At 38.3% G+C, this 21,381-nt stretch overlaps 1 protein-coding gene across 9 annotated transcripts in view; it reads left to right on the forward strand.

The window, feature by feature from the left end:
- The window catches only part of STAU2 (staufen double-stranded RNA binding protein 2), a 173,031-nt gene extending 154,338 nt beyond the window's left edge, over window positions 1-18,693 (forward strand). For all 9 annotated transcript variants that reach the window (XM_074817378.1, XM_074817349.1, XM_074817394.1 and 6 more), the window contains 2 exons: window positions 16,643-16,731; window positions 17,578-18,693. In XM_074817378.1, coding sequence (XP_074673479.1) covers window positions 16,643-16,731; window positions 17,578-17,671 — 183 coding nt within the window. In that variant the 3' untranslated portion in view covers window positions 17,672-18,693. The remainder of the gene's footprint in view (window positions 1-16,642; window positions 16,732-17,577) is intronic.
- The last annotated feature ends 2,688 nt before the right edge of the window (window positions 18,694-21,381 follow it).

Below are 21,381 nucleotides of genomic sequence, written 5' to 3' on the forward strand. Positions count from 1 at the left end.
TCAAATTCCTCTCCGGCATAGCTAGAAAGAAAGAAATGCCACTGCTTTTCACAACATTTGCAAAAGGGAATGTGCTTATATCATTAACTTCTTATTTGAGTAAAACATTTTTCAGCCTTAAAGGATCTTAAATTGAGTAGAAACAGGTCAAAAAAACGATAGATCATAGACCCCACCTTCAGGGCAACTGGGTTAGTCCACTGCTTTAGCAGCCTTAATATTGAGTGTCTTGCATCTTCTGAAGCCTCACCTAAGAAGTACACAGAGGTTTACACTTTCAAGGTAGTATCTATAGACAGAGAACTGGCCAGAGAACACATCTCTTCTAGACAGGCACATGTTTTTTCAGATCTAGAATAGTTTGCTTCTGATTCCAGGCAAGGAGAAAAAATCACAGTTTTGAGGTAGAAGTATGGTCTACAGAAACAGTTTTCCTGAGAGAACTGAAAATTTTTCATCATTTAATCTTCTCTTTTTGTGTGTAGTTCATAGGAGAAAGAGATATGCTGTTTGGCATATATATTTCTAAAAACAAGGGTGAATATTCCCATCTAACAAATAATGAGGACAAAATGGGTTTCATAGAGGATCAAGTTGAAATGTAATAGGCACTGGGGTGCATTAGGAAGCCTTTTTTACTGTTGGTCCCAGGTTCATTTTTGTTTAGTTGCATGTGTGTTGCAGTTTAGTAAAGACACACACGAGAGATATTATCCTCAGTATGTGGAATAAGTTGTCTTCTTTCTCTAAATTTTAAAAAAAGTATTCCTCATTTTTGGAAAAAATGGTTAGATAAACATGAATGTATTCCTTGCTGATGACTGTTCCAGTGACTTGCTTTATTTTTTGTTAGAACCATTGTACTACTATCATTTGCAGACTGACATTGGTTTACATCGCAGTTTGGATGATCTTCTCCAGTTGTATAATCACAGACCAGCATACAGAGTCTGTGGGTGGTTTTATGAGATTTTCTAGGTTTCTTTGTTTCAGGAGTTTGGTGTCCAAACATTATAAGATTTGTTTATACTGATTTCATTGTGAAGGAAAGAATAAATCTGATCTCCTCTTTATTGTAACTTGATAGCATGACAGTTATCTAAAACATGGTTTCAGTTAGGTCTTATTTGTGCTTGAAGAATATTACTGTATAATATGCATGGTCATCCACTTCTGGTAGGATCCTTAAAAAGCTAGTGTTTCTTTCATGCTATGATTGTATTGTTTATGTGACAGCTAAAAGTATTAAATTCTTAGAGCTAACTGAGACTGGGCATAATGTTTTAGTCTCTAAGCCATTTAAGTTAGTATTTCTGCTTTTATTGTGTTGATTTTAAGTAACTTAATTTTCCTCTATTAGATTTCTACTTTTGCATACATGAGTTTTGTATACATGAGCAGGCTTATTGGAATCATTTGCATAAAGAGAAATTGAGTAGTGAAGGATTATTATTTATCTTAATAACATCTTTTATTAAGATAGAGCTGTATATTAATTAACATGCCCCATATGGAAAAATATTAGCTAAAACAGCATCCTGAAGGCTTTTCTTCTTAGCTGTTGTTGGAGCAGTTGCTAGTGGTTTCCGTGCTTTACACAGCAACATAGACTTACTCAGGAAACATGAACTTGGACTCTGTTCCTTCCACAGTCTTAAGGTAGTCATAATATCATGTCTCAGGAGACTGTCTAAATGCAAGTACAGCTATTTATTTACCTTCCCAGATAACTGAAGCCACTATATAACAAAAACTTAAAATATTCAGGATTGCACAAAGAAAGCATGAGAAGGAATATTATTGCATCCTACCACTTAAAGAAGCCACTGAAAAGCAGAAGTGCTGGATTGCAGTTCCTGCTTTCATCACTTATGAACTTAGTGTTAAAGTATCAATTAGATAAAGAACAGAAATTATCTAGGGAGCATGGGAGGATCCTCAGGATAGGTCAGTAACTGCTGTGATCATTAGCCTATGGAGTCAGGCTCCTCCTTGCACTATCTTTCCTTTGACCCATGAATGTTAAGTTATTTTTAATGCAACAGCTGAATCTTCCCTATAACTGATCCTGGAGGTTAGATTGTCACCTAGGAGGTGGGATGTGTGGTTTGTTGACCTAAAGCTAAGAAATCTAAAATCTGTATCTCTTGCACTCTGGACAAGTGTTCTCACATCTGTGCCATTGACAAAAAGGGGAGTCTTACCTCCACCCGCTTCTCCAGTGGTCATCTTAGCAAAAACAGTGAGCTCTGCTCAGGCGGAAAAGCCAGCTGTCTTGAAGAGAGGATTGTGTGCTGTAGACACTAGCTGACCAAGCTGCCAGATCCTCTGCATGTGGTCCTGGCTTTGCAACTGAACTCTAGAGAGGAACAGGAGTTCACCTCTGGGCTCATTACCTGAAGGTAGCTCCATACTCAGCATGTAGCTTCCTCAGGTCGTTCTTCAGAGAAATCTGGCGCTCCTCTTAACACCAGATAAAGAAACTGAGTACTTAACTTTAGACCTTTGATTTTATTCCAGGGATGTGCTTTTTGAAACTTCACTCTTACAGTGTCTAATTTGTAAGTACCCTAATTCTTTATTGAATCTAACCCTGAGAGGCTATTTTGTAACTAGCAAGATTTTGAATAAGATCTTTTTGACAGATGTAGTTAATGGATTTTAATAATAGATGCTAGGATGAAATGATAAAATAGCCGCTAGCAGATCTTCCAGACTAAAAGCCAGCTGTTCAGTAAAGTTGTTGGACATATATCTATATTTTTGACTGTAACTGTAAATGGAGGAAAAGCAGGTCCATAGTTGCAGAGCTCAGTTAATTAGAGTCAAGGAGTGTCTAATCTGCATCGCTGAGCTGCCAGTTGGAGAGGTTCCTGAATTTAAGAAGTCAGAGTTCTTGAGGAAATCTGGTTCCTTCTTGTTAAAGTCTCTCTTGAAGCACTTTTTGAGCTACATAGTACCCAATGTATACCATTCTTACCAGAGTGGCATGTAGGACAGCATTCACGGAGATGACTGAAAGTGCCTGATCTGTCCCACATTGTTAGTACTCTTTTTATCTTTCTAGCTGTGTTGCAGTAGCAGCCAGAAGTAGGAGTTCATGACTGTAGAGCAAATCCAGGTGCACACAGCCAATTCCTACTTAAATCAAAATACAAATGACAGTAGAAGCTGAATCTGAGGGTAGATTTGGCCCTTCCATTAAAAAGGGAAGCTACAAGCAGTAGAAATATAAAATAATCCAATAAAAAGTACATCTGCCACTTCACAAAATTAATAGGAATGTAGCTGGTGCTGATTTAAATGAATACTAATCCTTCACCTCAAGATGCATTTGCTGAAGAAATGGTTGAATTTGTGTGTAAAATAGCAGCACTGGAATAGGCAGGGAAAGATATGTATTATGAGAGTTTTCTGCAATGCTGTCATTTAACTTGATCACTGGAGTGATGAGTCACTGAAGGCAGATTAGTTTTTCATTTCACCTTTAGGAAATACCCATATATTCTCACAGGATTTTGAGGTAAAAGGAGAAGCAATGAAGTCATGATACTGCTCCTGTATTGCAAAAAGGCAGGTTAAAATATTTTACTTAAAAAAATATATTAAAAATATAAATACAAGCTTGAAAAGAGGTAGGGGGGGCAGAAATAATATAGCTTTGTTTTGTTGCTAGAAAACCAGGGGTTTTTCTTTCCTCCATAATAAAGGCAAACTTTGGGGCTCTTGAAGGGTATTCTCATACCTGAGATAGAAAGCTGAGTCCAAGCATAAGGTTCAACCTCTCCTTTCCTGTACTAAGGGGAGTAAAGTACAGCTTGCATTTTATCCACTGGATTCAGCAGCATCTTCCAGGTTTTCCAGATATTGTCAGAATCCTCAGATCCAAATAGTAAATTGGAATTTATACATCTAATCTAAAATTTAAAAAAATGTGTGGAAGAAGTCCTCTTTTTTAAAATTAACCTTTTCAGCTGCTGCCTTCTGTCAGAATATGTGGCGCTCACCATATACTAGCTCTCCCTAAAAAGTGGTTTTATTTTGCAGTTCACCTCTAATTCCAGACACTGAGAGCTGGGATTGCTGGATGCTACAGGCTAGTAAGGAATGTATAGGAGCTTAACAGCAGGAGCAACAGACCCAGGTTAAAAATCCAATGACCAGGAACAAATGTGCCCTTTATTTCATCTCCCAGCTAAAATCCTAGATACAGTTTATTGGCTTTAAACTTTTCTCATTTAGCAGAAAAATCTAAGCTTAGTGTTTCTTCTTAATCACAGCCACTTTAAATGGGACATATATGGCTCTACAAATTAAGCTAGCACAGAAGTATTCTTTGTTTAAAAGACTTGGAAATTGTTTGACAGTTAACTATTAAAATGGTATCTAAATACCTGGAATTTCCTCTGAAGAAGTGTATGCCTCTACTGAAAATGAAAAATCAGATTTACACTACAAGTGATGGAAATGTACTGCTTGATGATCTCCAAGTCAGGAGCTAAGTATATGTCTGAAAAATTCCGAGCTAAAGTGGTTCCCCAAGGTCACACAACAGATTAGTGGCAGTCACTGTCTTTTGAATGAAATGGCTTTTTTATCCCACAAAACACATTAAGAGTTCAAGTATTTTCATTCACTTTAAAATGAACTATAGACCTCTTGAAATTTTTTCACATAGAACCAACAAGTATATGAATGTGCCACATCAAGCATAATCATTAGCCCAGTGGTTATGTATGAGCTTGTCTGTGATATTTTGAGTGGAGAGCCTATCCTGGGCCTAGAAAACCTTTTTTCAGAACTGATATATTCTCATAAAAAGGTTTGTTTCTTGATTTAGTGTTTTTCTGAGAAAGAATTTTGACCAGCTGTCCTACTGACTCCTAGTTCAGCATCCTATCCAGCTTGTCACATGTCCCACCCAGCAAATATGTACGAGTCCCCTCTTTGAGCAAGATCTGCAGCATTTTCATAATATTTCTGATGTTCTTTTCTTCTCAAATTTTGGGTCTTGACATAAAAAGGCTGGAATGAAGGATATGGTGTTGTGCATACCCAAGTGAAGGCAAGGAGCCAACAAAATGCTGTTGTAATTACAAGTGAACATTCTTGTATCATAAAACTGCAAAGAAACAGCTATAAATCAGAGCCGGCCTGGTGGTCCCTGGCAGCAAAGCACAGGAGATTTGAGTTCATTCCCTGAGCTAGCCAAGAGTGGGATCCTCGCAGAGGCAGCAGCTCATTCCAAGGGAAGGGCATTCCTTGTGTCTCCTGAGTGATGGTCATGAAGCAGTGATTTTGGTGGGAGTCAGATCCAGCCTTCAGCCCTGCAGGAGTGATAGTCTGAAAAGTGCTGGCCGTTGTGGAAAATAAAGCAAGTTGAGAACTGGAGGAGTTTTATCTTCAAGAGCTCTTCTGCATGTGTTTAGGAGCCTACCTCTTTCAGTATTAGTTCTGCGCTGTTGTCCAGATCCCATGTTTGACCACTTATTGTTGTACTTGAGTATGTAAGATTGTCCTTTAATTCAGGTATCTAGTTTCATGTTTCCATACACTCACTTATGACACCAAACTGTGCTAAAAAGTCTCCATGGGCATTTGAAAAATGCAATGAAATTAAGTACTACTATCCAAAATGTCTCTACTGAAGTTCCTATCACTAATGAACGTGGACTCAAACTTAATCTTCAGTTAGAAATGGGTTTTTCTTCTATCCTGACACATTTTTTCTTTTTTTCTTTCTGCTGTCTCATGAAGATGTAGCTCTTTAAAAGTCATTGATCTGTCTGGATAATTTACCAATTTCAAAAATAAGTAAGTAGCAGGAGGGTAGAAAATTATTAAAGCTGTTAGCATTGGGTGGCTTTCTAGAGATTTCTTTATTACAAGCTGGGGAGGGCTGTTATTTCCTGTCCCTCTGAAAGATGTGGCATGAGCTGAGCCAACATTTACAGTTAAGGAGGGGCAAAATAAGATGATCTACTATTGTTAAAATAAAAAATAAAGAAATCCTGAGAGTGTGCAAGTGATTACAGCAAAACAAACCCCAAATTGACAGCTGCACAAACAGCACTTGCCCAGCAGTGGTAGTCAGCTACTAGGAATGCCCAGTTTCTCATCAGATTGGTAAGAATTTATAATTAATAGCACATTTGGGGACTCTCCTGTAATGAAACCACAATTTAATCTGCTAACCTGATTATGGAGGAGGTAAAGGAGAGAGGGCAGAAATTCAGAGTCTCGCTTTGCAGAGTACATTATCTCCCTGTTGATAGCAGTACGAGATCAAGACAGTCAGCGTTTTCCAGAATCAGTCCCTACACTGGTTTAAGAGCTGAAATCCTGAAAGGTGAAGGGCTTTTTCCTGAACAGATGTGACCCCCTTCAACTCTGATAAACTTCCCGAAAAGATGAGGGAAATCTGTACTGCACAGGATGTGCTCAGCACATTGAGGGATTGAGTTAGTAATGTCCCTGATAATTGTGGATACCTCATTGTAGGAGTCAGTTTTTATTTAAATTTTTTTAATAGGAGTATACACATCTGTCTTTATACCCAGCAGCTTTTCTGGCCCACAAGAAGTCCTCTGTGAGTTTCCCCAACTGAGCTCAGTGGGATCTCTGTCAGCTGCAAGATTTATGTCATCTTTTTCAGTCCTGAGAACTGTTCCTTAAGCTTTTCACATCTGGATTTAATTGGAAAGACATTAAAAGACATTAAGTGTGCTGGAAAAGCATATTTTAGAGACGATCTTTATAGACACTTCCATTAAAGGAGCTGATGGTTGTAGGTTAAAATGGGATGAGGACAAGCCATCAACAGTTAGCAAGGACAAAATTATATTACAAACTACTTCAGATGAGAAGTTCAGCCTGTAGCTCTTGGGTCTGACTCTGATCTCACTTAAATCAACTTCAACTAGGAGAAAAATACCAGTTAATGCAGTGTAAAAATACTCTGAAACCAGAATCAAAAACTTTGCCTTTTGGAAACACTCAAATTTCTAATTACATGCCATATATGCTAAATATAATGCTTTTAGTTGTCAATCTAGATTTGGTGCTTTGTTAGATGTACATGCATGCTTGTAAAATGAGACTTGGAGAATGAAGAGAGGGATTGGTCGTTAAGGCTCTGAGGGTGGAATATCCTTCTCCAAATGCCGATATGTGGGCCACAGGAGTAGAATTACACAGAAGCAGAGATACAATACAATTTAGTATGTGGGCTTCATTACAGATGTTGTAATGCAAGAATCTACAGCCTAAACTCCCCCATTGTTCCAACTATAATGTGCTGCTTGAAGAAGCCAATGGGCAGTCCTTTGTATTAAATGTAATCTATTGCTTTTGTCTTCAAACCAAAGTTTCTAGTCATGTTTAGACTGACACGCACTTAACATCTAAGGTAATGGTCTTGGTATGAGAGAACAGACATTCTTTCATTTCAAAATTGCTAAAACCAAGGAATCTGATATTTAGGAAATTACTCCCATGTCTAAAACAAAGTGTATGGTCTTTAGAAATAGAAACATGTCAAACTTCAAAGAAAAAAAAAATTATAAAACATTGGGGGAAAATTAGTACTCTTCAGAATATTTCAGCAAAACAAATTTGTTAGAGGCTCTCACCTGTCCTATTCTCCTAAAAGGGAGTCTTTTTCTCCACTATGTCATGGAAAGTGTTTAGCATTAATGGGAAGATTATAGCTTGATGGTTGATAGTGACAGAAATGAGGCATTTGAATTAAAATTGTGGCCTCAGTGTAGATTGGTTTTTTTTGTTTTTTTTTTTTTTAACATTAAATACCTTTTTTCAGAATCTCTCTCTGTCTGTCTTGGTCTATGATAAAATACATGTAAACTAGTAAAGCTGATTCTTACTTTTATTGCCTGACCTTGGGCCAGCCCTTTATGTGCTAATACACTTTCTCTTCACTTCGGTTTCCTTCTCTTTAAAAACAGGAATACAACTTCTGGTCCTTAGTGCCATTTTATCTCATGAAGAAGAGGATATTTGCAAGGGGAGGTTAAAGTATTTAAACACTAGAGAGTGTGTTTTTTGAGTTCAGTTTACTAAGTGGAAGAGTAACCACGTTGAAGTAAGCATTGAGTAATACTTGATAGTTGGAACTTTGTTGTATACTAATTTTGGTGTGGATCTTTGAGAATTCATAAAAATCTTTTAATAGCAAATTTTTTGACCACTCTTCATGAGCAGTTGCCTAAGAAAAGCACTTGAATAACAGAATAAATGCTTATATCTTATTTAAATACAGCTCAGTTTAGAGCTCATACATTTTGTTAAAACAGTTCTGGCTACCTCTACACTACTAATCTGGGTCAGGGCCCATTCCCTGATGGGGAATCATATGGTCTTTGCCTCATTTATGTATTGCTAGCTATGTAGTGAAGGCTGTGGTAAGTGATGTTAAAAACAGCATGGAATTGTGGAGGTCATACGGATGAATATGATTGTCCATTGTAGCATATTTTAGAAGTCATTGTGAACTCTTACACAGCCGAGAACCTCAATCCACTCATTTAAAATCAAGAGGTCAAAATTTCCTGCAATACAAATAGGGTTAATGACAGTGGACTTGCAAATCTATGGCAGCGATGTGGAGAAATGCTTATAAATAAATAAATAAACCAAATTGTTCTGAGAACACAGCTGACAAGGATATTTTCCAGCTATCAGTGATGAAAGAGACAGTGATTCATGGCCTTTCTTCCCTGCTGGTGCAGGATTTTGCCTGAGGATATACTTTCTGGTGTTTTCAGTTTTAGGTTTAAAAACATGTTTCTTAAAATCTTCTATAATTTTCACCTGCAGCTTCTCAACCATGCTTGAGTGTTGTCTCAATTGCATGGTTTAAATCTCTTCCTACACATACAATAACTGGTCATCTAAATGCTCTCATTTGAAAGCCTCTAATTATCGAAAGCACCTATATTACCTACCTTCTACCTCCTTCTGAAAGTTAGTGTTTAAGTAGCCTTTGTCTGAGGATACAAAATTAGAAACAAGATTAATTGCTCTCTGGTGAAATTCTATTGTATATATGTAGTGTAAATACTTGGAAATTTAATTTTAGAATATTTTTCTTCATGTTCATAAGTAAGCTGAGATGACGCATGATTCTTTTTGTCTTTGTTCTTTCTATTGTAATAATTGAAGAAAAAATACAAAGTTTTGAATTTAGAAATAAATTTACTTTAAAAGAACTTCCAGGTTTCTAGACCAGAACCTGAGAATATATACTGAAAAGGTACCCAAATTATCTGACAAAAGAGACTTGATTAGAATTTATTTTAACTCTTGATACTGGGGCTGAACTTTCACACCTCACTTCACTGTTAGAGGATGCAGAGCTATCTCAGAGGATACTGGCATTGAACCTGAAAGCCCTTTTGAGGTGTTCATGAAGAAGTGCCAATTTACTGGTTCTCAACATAGATTGCCACAGAGGCAGAAGTTAGCATTTTGGTAGCACCTGAAAATGTTGCTCCTCACAGTTGAGAATATGTGAAGAGGGAGAAGTCTGAGAAGATACTGATTTAAGAACAGTCCTGTACAGATTTTTTATCAATCCTTTCCTCTCTTATTTCCACCCACAAGTAAGAACGCAACCTAAACTTGGCAGCCAGACTAGCCTATCCATGCTGGATCAATCTCTCACATTACTGTTAAGTTTGACTTTCAGTATTATTTATGCTCTTCATACAAAAGCATACCTTTTCATTATCTTTAAAAATAAGTGTTTTTCAGCATGGTTTTCTCTCTTTATGACTAGAAAATCTTGTATCACCATTAAAGCAATAGAATTTTCTCACTGCAGATGATCGTGCAGCTTTTTCTTGGGCTTTGAAAGAATGCTTTGCCGTTCATTACTCCTGGAATTATTGCATAGTCCCAAGAATGGCAGTCAGATTTCTAGTGTGTTGGTTCACATTTGAAAATAAGCCATGCCTAATTTACTCTCTCTACTGTTAATTCAAGCAGTCCCTTTACTTAAGTAGATTGTTGAAGATGAAAACCTACAGAAATAAAATTCCATGTTGAATAGTGTCTTTCACTCTATCCACTTCTCAGAATATCGAGAGGCATGGAGGAATGAGTACACACATCTCATAAAACTCGGTGGAAGAAGGTGATGTGCATGCTGTTGTTGATAGAAGCTCTGCTTAATATATTGGAAAAATTGTTCAAGAACAGTTAATCCTTACTTTAGGATTACCTCCAGAAAGCTGGCAAGGTCAGGCTGTACGTGGATTTTGCGTCATTTAATTTCTGGCTTCATGAGTTGCCTGGGGGTAGCATTAACTACTACATGGAACTTGTTCTAAGCTACACCTGTGAATCATCATTCTTTGTTTGAAGATAGTGGACTCCTATGCTCCAAGGTCCTTCTCTTGACAGGTGCAATCTGTAGCCTTAATTGTAGTGCCTATCAGGTAACTATGCCTTTGTGCAGAGATTAATCAGTTTGGAAAATGCTATTTCCATGTAAACTACATGAGTTAATCAGATTATAACCCTGTGTTTTTCATGCATATCATAAACTGTATGGGGAAAGGGCTTAAAGTCATTTAATTAAGGTTTACATTGTGTAGTGTGAAAAGCCTTGCTGAATTTAATTTTTAAACAGATGTTAACATTGGTTCACGTGAAATCTAATCAACTGGGAAGAACGTGAGGAAAGTGACGAAAACTCCTAGCAGAAGTTACCGCTTGTGATATAGTAAATTAATTTACAACAGAAGCTGTGAGAAGAAGAGGTTTAGTTGCAGTACCCATCACCTAGTTTTTATTTATCTTGTATGTAGCCAACCTGGTAAATTCAAGAGAGTTAAGGAGTCAAATTTTAGCTACTTTTTGTGTATGTATATAAGTCTACGCAAGCAAATATATCTTCCCTTTGTGCATTTCTGTATGCATGCAATTTTGAGTGTGGATAAGTTAAAGCTAGGTAGAAGTTTGGTTAAGAATTTCTTCATCAAGAGAAAGCAAAAAATCACCAAGAACAATAATTCTGAATACATACAAATTTAAACAGTTGCTCAACTTTGGAACACTAAGTCCTCGAACTCACCTCTACAGCTGTGATATTGTTGGGGTTTTTTCAATAGCCTTTAAATGTGAAATTTAAATCCACATATTAAAAAGTCATGAAGTGCATCTCATTACTGATGCAGACAGCTTTGCTGCAGTGTTCTTGCACCGATGATGTTGCCTTTTGAGGCCTCAGTTGTCAGGGAGAGGGGAAGAACCTCCCTGATTTGGGGGGCATTTTTTCTCTTGTCTCAGAAAACAGATTAACATTAATTGTTTGTAAATACACTTGCTGCCAGTTTAGTTCATGCATTAACTCTGCTGTTTTCTAGGCATCTGGCTTGCAAGTGAAATTGAGGACTAGAGGTAGATCTGTCTATCATTTTAACCTGGCATGCAAGCATTTTCTTAAGTCCAAACGAGACTTGTTGATGTATATGGCATGTGGCTGCAGGCAGCATGACCACAATGAGTCATCTGACTCTTCAAACTCAACCTTGAACTAGGACCCAGCTACTAAAGACATTAAAATCTTGTCCTTCATGACCTACTCTGGACCCTGACTTCATTCCGTTTTGCAGCGTAACTATTTCTGCTCATAATTTTATGTCTTCAGAAAACACTGATTAAGGCCAAGATGAATATGGTTTTTTATATACTTAGAAAACTGATGTTAGGAGACATATCACCAGTAAACTAACAGTATCAAGCAGTGGGTTTATTAGGATTGTCTCAGACCTCCTTCATAAAGTCAACTGGAAGGACCACAGAGAACAACAAACTTTTACAGTTTTCAGCGTCATGGAAAAAACACAACCCACATACTGTGCTAAAATAAACATGTGAAAATTTTATCATGAGGATGTGGTCTTAAATGCATATGGGCTAGTGTAGTGCCTGTCTGCTGTTCTTGCTAAAAGAATGATCTAATGTTACTAGATTGTCATTATAAGACGCTTAATCCCCAGAGTGAGGAACAGGAAGAATATTCACAAGTTTCAATGCTATTTACTAATTGCCAATTGACTTGAGGAAAGCTAAAAAATGACTGGAAACATCCATCCCCATCCTGATACACACACATACTAATAATGGAAATGGCAGCCAAGACAAACAGCTAGCAGTGCGGTGCATCCTGTTGGCATCGTATTTTTGGCACTGTTGTAGCTACACAGAAAACAAGTGATACAAGAAATGTGTAAGGACATCTGTTCTGTAACCTATGGGGCTTCACTCACAAAACAGTTGTAAAATCTTCTGGGGGAGAGAAGAATTTCTCTATATCTGTGCAGATGCTCTATTGTAAGAAAAATATCAATGGAAGGAAGTGTTGAGCCTTTAAAAGAGGAAATTGTTCACCAGATTCACTGTCAAATGTTCCATTCTTTTCTTTCCTTTTCATTTAACCTAAGTTATCTGCCATTCACAAGTTATATTTAAGCCAAGTAGTGTAAATCTGTTGGGACTAATAGAATTGAATCATGGATTAAATTAGCCCAGTGTCTCCTTGTAACTCTTTTTTGCTGCAGATTACTTGGGCTCTGTGTCACTCTGCTGACTATTCAGGTCACAACCTCCCAGCTACCAGCTTCCTTCCTGAATCCAGCATCTTCATGTCAGTCTAGGGGCATGACGGGGAGAGGAGAAACATTAAGGATATCAATTAAGATTCTTTACCAGCTTCTCTCAGCTTTGCTGGTCCTCCCAAACATAAGCAGGCTATGGGAGAAAGAAAAGGGGGAATTTTTAAGACCCCGCAAGGCTCTCTCTACCATACTTCTACTGCCCTTTAGTCACATCTCATGAATAGACATTTTAAAAATGAAAGAAACTTTCCCAAAATTCACATGTAGTTTCAAAAGATGGGATAGAAGTAGTTTGGCTTCCCCCAAAGGTCTCTTTTGGAGAGAAAGACATGGCGCCATGAAAAAGAAATCAGATCTTATATAAACCTGGAACACATTATGAAACTGTAAGATAAAGAGGGACTGTGGGGTGTAGGAGCTTGGGAGGACTTGGGGAAGGAAAGTTTAGCTCTGGGAGCTGGGAGCAGCTGGGGGTACTGGGTGGGACAGCATTTAGGAGCAGGAAGAATTAGGTGCCTGGGTAGGAGGAGATTTGTGAAGAAATAGAGGTGTTCACCTCTGCTGTAAAATAAGTCAGAGCTCGGGTGGATAGGAGGGAGGGGAAGCCCAGAGATACTGACTTGAGAAAGATGTGGGAATGAGGCAGATCTGGGGAGTGGGGACTCAGTAGTGAGAAACATGAGCTTTGGAAGAGATTGTCAACTTCCAGAGCAGCAAAGGTGAGAAGCCTAGCAGTGAGGGACAGTGTAAACGGCTGGCTCTTCCACAGTGCTCACAGAAACACCCTGACACCTCTACTTGGAAGATCAAGGATACAGGTACAGGACTGCTTTCCTCTAGCTTCCCCCCTCTGATATTTGGTTTCAGAAATGCAATAGATCTGAGATCTTATCTTTTATATCACATTTCAGTTTGGGAAGGGCATGGCTTGAAGAAGGGTGAGATGGAGAAATGAGACCGCACCACATTACAAGCATTAGGATTTGGATGTTGTGTTGGTATTAAACATGCTTATCATTAAACACCTTGAATCATGCCTTCATTTTATGTTTCCTCTAATTGTTCCATATTTACTTCCTTGACACCCACGTAATGATCCATGCTTGCAGGCAAAGAGTTCGTTATTTTGTATTGTAGTACTTCTTCTCTTGCTGTTAGAAGCGAATAGATGCACTTGTGATCTGTTTCTATTGAGATAGCGGCTAATATTCCTCCAGGAAGTTCCAAAGCAGTTTTTCTGGAAAGCAACACTGAAAGCTGTTCTGTAATTTATGTGGTATGCCTTGCAATAGCCAGTTCTATGATTAAAACAGTAGTAAGTAACAGATGTGCTCATATTCAGAGCATTTCCAGAAAGGAATTAGGAAGTTTGGGTTGGTCTAATTAATCTCTTGATGATTTGGGGATTTCAGTGACCACTGATCAAGATCAGACTCTGCTGCGTATCATATGATCAACCTGTGATCTAATCTTGAATGAAACATTACTTGGCTCTACTTCTTACCAACTATGATCAGGGCCTTTTTGTCCAAGCCACTGTGAAAACAAATAACCTGAACAAACAGATCTTCCACAACAAGTTTACAATTCACACATCAGACCCGGAAGCTAAGAATGGATATAAAAAAGTAAACAAGGTGGGTTCAAAAACAGATGAGGTAGCAGTTAAACTGTGTAGGAGGAGCAGATGTGTCAGCTTCCTCCTCTCCTTGCAGTGCTACCTCATAATGTTTTTTGGTTTACCATACACAAGAAAGAAGATACTGATTGTTTTGCTAATATGCATCAGGACAAATGGTTATGAGAAGAAAAGAGATTCTTGTGTGCCAGTCCCTACCCATTGACTTGTTTGGTTCTCATAGTTGCTGACACATGACCAACTAACATACAATAGGGAAGCAGTCCTGTGCCAGGAAGCACAGGTGCCCAAATCACTCCCCTTCCTCACATGATGAGTAGTGCTTGCATAGTGATGAAAAGGACCCCAGGGAGAGGAGGAGAGAAAGAAATGGGGGTGAAGAAATGTGTCAGGTTACTGGCAGAAACAGAGAAGTTGAGAGGAGAGTAAATGAAAACTGTTGTTGCCATTGGGAGAAATTATTTGGGTTGAACTAACTGATTTTACTGTGTAGTCAAGATTGAGGATGCAAAGGCAGATGGTGATTAGAGTTTATAGGAGTTGAGAATGCACATCTAAAACTACAAGGGATATTATGAAGCAGTAGAGAAAGCTGTCTTATAAAAAAAATGTAAATATATCAAAATGTCAAGAAAACCAGAAGAAATGAAGAAAGGAAGAATTCATTCACTGGGGAACTCAATGGGTGATAAAAGTGAAAGATCCTGTATTGGGAGAAGCTGTTACTCAGGTGAAGCTGAGGCTCAGCCCTTAGCCATAGCATGGAAAAAGGATAAAAAGATGTGGCCAGTGGAGATTTTAAGATGAAGGGCAAAATTATGTCAATGGATGGGAAGAAGGAGCAAATAGAGAGCAGGTTAGCTGTCAGATACAGTGGGCCCAGAACACATGGTAAAGGTAGAGTGGATGGTTAAGTGACAGTGATAATCTGAGGTTTACCAAGACACTTCATAAAATGGTTAGCTTTTTATTTGTTTGCTAGGGCAAAAACCATAAAACTTCACAGACTAGAAAGATTCTACCTTTATGCATTATGGGTGGGAGTACCTTGTACAGCCTTCTGAAGCTGTAGCAGCTAGTCATTGCTATAGACACATCTGGAATATATGGTCTTTTACTTTAGGGCAGCCTAGCAATTTTTGTGCTGTTAGTCAGATCACCAAAATACACATTGTTTAATAATATTTAAGTTGTATAAACATACCTTTCAAGAGAAGGAGCTGTTGAGAGAATCCAGGCAAAGAATTAGTACAAAAGCAAATCTAGTACTTCACTACAATGGCAGCTCCTGTTCCAGACAGAGTCCCTGCTCTCCAAGAAGAGTGGGAAAAGAAGATAGAGACATGGATTCTTCCTGTCCCAACAATGAAGAAGAGAGAGCAGTTGTTGCCTCACTGTGAAGAACAGTGCCGTAGGGCCTGCAGTCAGTTTCAGTGTTTGAGATATTACCTTAGATGACAATGTCTGTGAAAAGTTACCTTTTATTTCCCCTGTGATTAGTTTTGAATGCATCTTAGTGATTAAAGAGAAAAATCCATTTTTCAGTTCTGCTTTACATTTCACCTTCAAGACAGAACTGACCTCAACTGTTTTATTGTGCTGTGTGTGTTTTCAAAGTCAGCCACGTGGTGTCTGAGAGTTTCATAATCAACCTGTGCTAAATTAATTACAAAAAAATAGTCTTTTACCAAAACAATTAGAGGGGGGAGAGAAGAACAGTTTTGAGTCCTAAAGCAGGACTCATGAAGATGAGAGAGAAGCTGGTCAATAAAGAATGCACTTGTACAGAAAAATGTCAGCTGAAAATTGATCAGTCTTCTATTGCTGATGCTTCATAATCATCCCATATTGGCTCACCCTGTTTAGCACACTTCACTACCTATGTATAAGACACCAGTCTGCTGCGTTGTTGAGATCCAGCCTTGGAGTGTCAGTAGTGTCCTGCTGACCCTATTGCTGTTGCTCATACCTTCTGCAATCATCTACAAGACAAGAGTTTGTCCATAGGAGCTCCAGAAAACATGGGGTCTAGAAAAGCACATGGGGAAGCTGGAGAGACTTTACAGGCCAGAGAGACAAGAATCCTAAAAGTATATCATGTTCTTCATGAAGGTGATGAAGCCTGCATTAACACAAATGGAAGTCATTCATATATCCAGGAAGAAGATATCCTCAGACCTGTGCACGACCACAGTTGTTTATCATGGAGCTGTTATGTACCCACTCTGTTAGCTCTGTAGCCTAAACGGCTTCAATATACAGGAAAATATTTAAATCTAGAATATCAAAAATACACACCTTCCTTCATTGGCGTTAATACAGTTGTGTCAGTGGGTTTTTTGACAACTCATTTTTTCTTTAGGCAGCGTTAAGTGCCTTGAAACAGTTTTCAGAACAAGGACTGGATCCGGTGGAAGGGGCTATGAAAGTTGAGAATACATCACATGAAAAGTAAGTACCATGTAAATCCTCTACATTTTAATGCCTGTGTGTCGTGGTAGATAAGAAATGTTAATTAAGAGCTTAGTTGCCCTTTTAAACCTGTGCAAAACTATTTCCTCTGGAATTTACATAGAGTTTGTGATAATTTGAGAGGATAAACAAGATTTCAGGTTTAGTGTTACTGATAATGTTTACTAATGAGCTATGAGACAGTCAGTCCTCCTATGGAAATCCTATAGAAAAGGATTTTCTTTTCATTGTATGGATTCTGTGTAAGTAGCATAACATGATTTTTGTTAAATATGTTGTATCACATGATATTGCCTGTAAATAAGGATAGCTATCTGACAATAAGTCCTTGTGTCTGCAAGATGGATTTTACCCTAGAGAGTTTAAAAGTTAAAATTTCTTTCAGATCTTCAAAAGCTCTTATATGGAATATTAGCTTTAAGTAGTAGACAATAGAACCAGGTTTCTCACTGGATTTTCAGTTTAAGAAAGTGGGATTTTCTGTCCAGTATAGATTTTTTTCCAGCTGCTAGTCTGTTTATGTAAGAAGGTAGTCTTGTGTTACTAAATAAATTAGGAAGTAATAGAATAAAAGAAAGAAGACTTAAAAGTGACATTTGGAATTTTCAATAGATATATTGTGGCTGTTTATAAACTAATCTAATCAAAACCATTTTTCCATATGATCTCATCAGCATAGTATTTGAACATAAATATTGTTGTTTCACTTTAAAATGTTACCTTCCACAGTGACCTTTGAATCTCATGTGCCATCTGGTAATAAACATGTCTTAAAGATGTGCAACCCTGGACCTTACCACTCTTGTTAATGTATTAATCTTTCAGACAAGTCAAGCATCTGGGAGAGAAAGCAGACAATAAACAGACTAACTCAGGCACCATTGCTCAGGACTGCAAGGATTCAAAGGCTGTCGTCTAGGAGCTTCCCAGCACCCACGGCTGCCACTGCATCCTTATAAACCTGTCAACACGCAATAGGGTGTATGTGTACAAGGAAATGAATGACTAAAACCATTATTTGAGTCTTATGTGAAGACAACACTATTCTAACACAAGAGATAGTATACATGGTACTGTTTATTCAACTGTGGAAAAAAATAAAATTGAACATTTCCCTTAGAACTCAAGATCAGAGCATAACTCAATTGCCCAGAGGCAGAAGAAGTCTGATCATGTTACTGGAGGTTAAAATAACAACTAATTAACAAAAAGTGTTAGGAAAAAAAAAGGGAAACTTTAAAATTGATTAATATTGAGGAAAACAAGTCAGCATTGGTTCAGTTATACAATTTTTTCGTAGTGTAGTTTTAAGTTCAGCTTACTGTTTTTTAAATAATGCTTGAATATTTTAAAATTAACCAATGACAGTGCTGTGAGAATTGTAGTTGTTGTCTTCATATATAGTCATACAGCTTATCTTTTTATGCAGACATTATGCATTTTTCATTCTATATGAATATGTATGACTTTAAGATGCACTACTCAGAGTTGTATGCAAACAGAAGTTTAAATCATGACAAGTATTTGCTTAACATGAACAGATGTTAGTTATGATCAGTCTCAATATACTCCAGGAAAAAAAACAGATATGGTATTTGATTTTCCTTGCCATAATCAATTAAAGAGGCGTCTTGCCTCCAAGCAACATTTTCCCCTTCAATTCTGCTCTCTGTTGTGTGAAGCACATCTACACCCCATTCTGTGTGTTGTATCAACCCACCGTTTGCATCAACTGAGTGTTTTTAATCTCTGCATTCGGACCAAGAGCAAAAGGTAGGACTGAAACGTTATCAAGCCAAGGATGGAAAACTGTTGATGTAAAGATTATTCTCTTGTGAAAGGAGTGGCAGCAGAGATGAGACCTGTGGCTGCTCTGTACCAGCATATTTCTTTTCAGTGTGTGGCCAAATGCAGTAAAACCACATCAGTTCATGTGTACAATGACAGTGTCGTCTCTTTCTTTATCATTCACAGGTAGACAACTAAGAGAATGGAGTGAAAAAAAACTAGTTACAAACTAACCAATGACTGGCTATGATGCCAAAGCCAGGGTTCAACCTACCTTTCCCCATGCCACCACCTTCTACAAACTTACTGTGTTAGACCAGTCATCCTGGCATTTAAGTAATTTATTAATCCAAGATACAGATATTTTATTTTACATGAAACTAATACAATAAACACATAAAGCTTCTACCAACTGCATAACAGTCATGACAACATCGCACAAGATTTTAGAAGCGTATAAACCAGGGATCACAACCCAAGTGACTCACACAGGAAAGCACACAAACAGCAATGTAAGGAAATGGTGCAAGGTATGGTGGCACTGATTCACCTCAGGGACAGGCTTTCAGGGTAGCATGCATCATGCTCTTACAGAAACAGTGGTTACTAAAAATTTGGAGTCCTTTTTTCTACTTAATGATTCTCATGGGTATGATTCACTCTCCCCTCAGCAGATGAGGAGCCTTTGTGCTAAAAGTTTGCAGTTTTCTAGCGTCTGACTCCATAAAAGACTCAGGAACAAGCTGAACCTTTGAGTTCCCACTGAACTGGGAGATTTCCAGAGGCATTTGGCACCTGGCAGACTCAAGTTATTCAGGCAGCAGCATACAAAAATAAGTAGCTCTTGCACACTATCTTTCTCAGGGATATGTTACCTGCCTAATTGGCAACTGCAGCAGAAATTCTACTGCTCCTTCACCTCAGCAGCCAGCTCAGAGAGCTCAGAAACAGCGTCAGTCTGTGCTTTAGCAGTGCCTGCCATTATGCAGAATACAAATGGCATTACTGTCCCCTCCCATGGAGAACAAGAACAAAAGGAAGAGGCAAACCCATTCCTTGACAACTCTGTCCTAAGGGCAAGAGGCTGAGCTTGCTGGAGAGAATGTGACAAGGAGACCAGCGGTATGATCTCCCTGGCGTTGACAGTTCCCTGTCCTGTCACTACAGAGAAACTCTTTGTACTAGTTTGCTCAGAAGCTCAAGGTATATCTTGATACTTGGTGCCATTTTCTAGGCATAGCCACAGAAATGGGCCCAATAAACTTCAGATTAGTTGCTTTGTTGCAAGTGGCCTCTGCATTGAGTGCAAGGCTTGCTCCAGTACATGTGGAGAACAGCACAGTGATGTTTGCCTCAGTCTAAACAAGCAAATTGCAACCGAAAGCACAAAACTGACTCTGTAGGCCTAAGATGGCTCATTCAGACCCTCCAATCAAGACAACAGTATAAAAAGATTGTCTCTGTGAAACTTATCATCGTAGGTCCTCTTGCTGGTCAGAAGCATGCTTGATTTTGACTGACAAAAAACAAGGCAAGTAACTGAGTTGAGGGGCTCACTCTTTTTTCTCGAAACTATAGAAACATGGAGCAGACTGGGAGAGGAGGATCATATAGTAGCAAGATTTCTAACTATTTTCCAAATGCAGGGTTGACTAATAATTGTCGTACTTACAAGTCAGAAAGTTCTGTGCAGCCTAAGGTAAAGTGCACACAGGTCACGGTTTTAAAGCACCTCCCAAGCCATAGGTTAAAAGCCTCACCAAAGAGGCTCCAATGAAGGCTAATACAAAGCTTTTCTTGGCATAAATCTGAAGAAAGAGTTCCTGCTCCCTACAGTTATGGATGGGATCACAGAGACCTCAGTATGGAGCTCATCAAGATACCTCACCTGAACCCTGGGATTTTGGTGTCACTAAGGCACTCCAACACTCCTGTCTCAATGAAGAGATTTCAATCTGTCCACCTGCATATCATGCATGAGAAGTTTCTCAATGACAATCCTGCAATATTCACACACACATATACAGAAATGCACTTTAAATGTAGTTTGGCGTTATCACTAGCAACATCCCAAGAGCCTGAGGAAAATTCTTGAACCAGAGATGTTGCAGCAGCCAGTGGACTTGTCTCTGATCTTCAGCCTTGTTGGTTCACAGCTGTTCCTCTTAGTTCCTGAGCTGGCAACATCTGAAAGCTGCTGGGGAGGGCTTAAGTCCCATGAGCTAAAACCCACTTTATTTTCCTTCAGTAACCTCATCTTTTTTTTTTTTTTTTTTCTGATTTTGCTTCCTAAAATAACATAAGAGTTTGTAAATAGGAGAATGTGGAACACATCAAACTTTATATTTAGTTTTGTTTAATAATTAGGTAGTGAGGGACACTGGAAGAATATCAGTATGTTTGAATGTTATTTTTAGTTATAAAATGGTTGAGTTTACTTTTATGACAGCAGTTAATTTTTTTAGTTTTATTTTTATTTTTTAGATTATACCTTCTTTGAGGTAGAGACCTTGTCAAACTTCTGTTTGCAAAGCACTGAGAATAGTTTAGTTCCCTGTTTAGCACACATCAAACACCTCTCATCCTGGATCTCAGAGCACTTTCAAAGATGAGCAAATGCCATATTTTACCAATGTGGATCTGAGGTGCAAACTGATACTTAGGAATAAGGCAGGAATAAGGAACAAGGCTTAGGATAGACAGACTGCCTATCTAGCAGACTGCTGAGGACACTGTGGTGAACACTGTGTTCAACTTTTTAAGGACTCAGAACCCAAATTGTCATCAGTTCTGGACCTATAACACTCATTAATGGGAGGAATTATGCTAAAGAGAAAATAG

This window comes from Strix aluco, chromosome 1 (assembly GCF_031877795.1).
Source record: "Strix aluco isolate bStrAlu1 chromosome 1, bStrAlu1.hap1, whole genome shotgun sequence".
Lineage (NCBI taxonomy): Eukaryota > Metazoa > Chordata > Aves > Strigiformes > Strigidae > Strix > Strix aluco.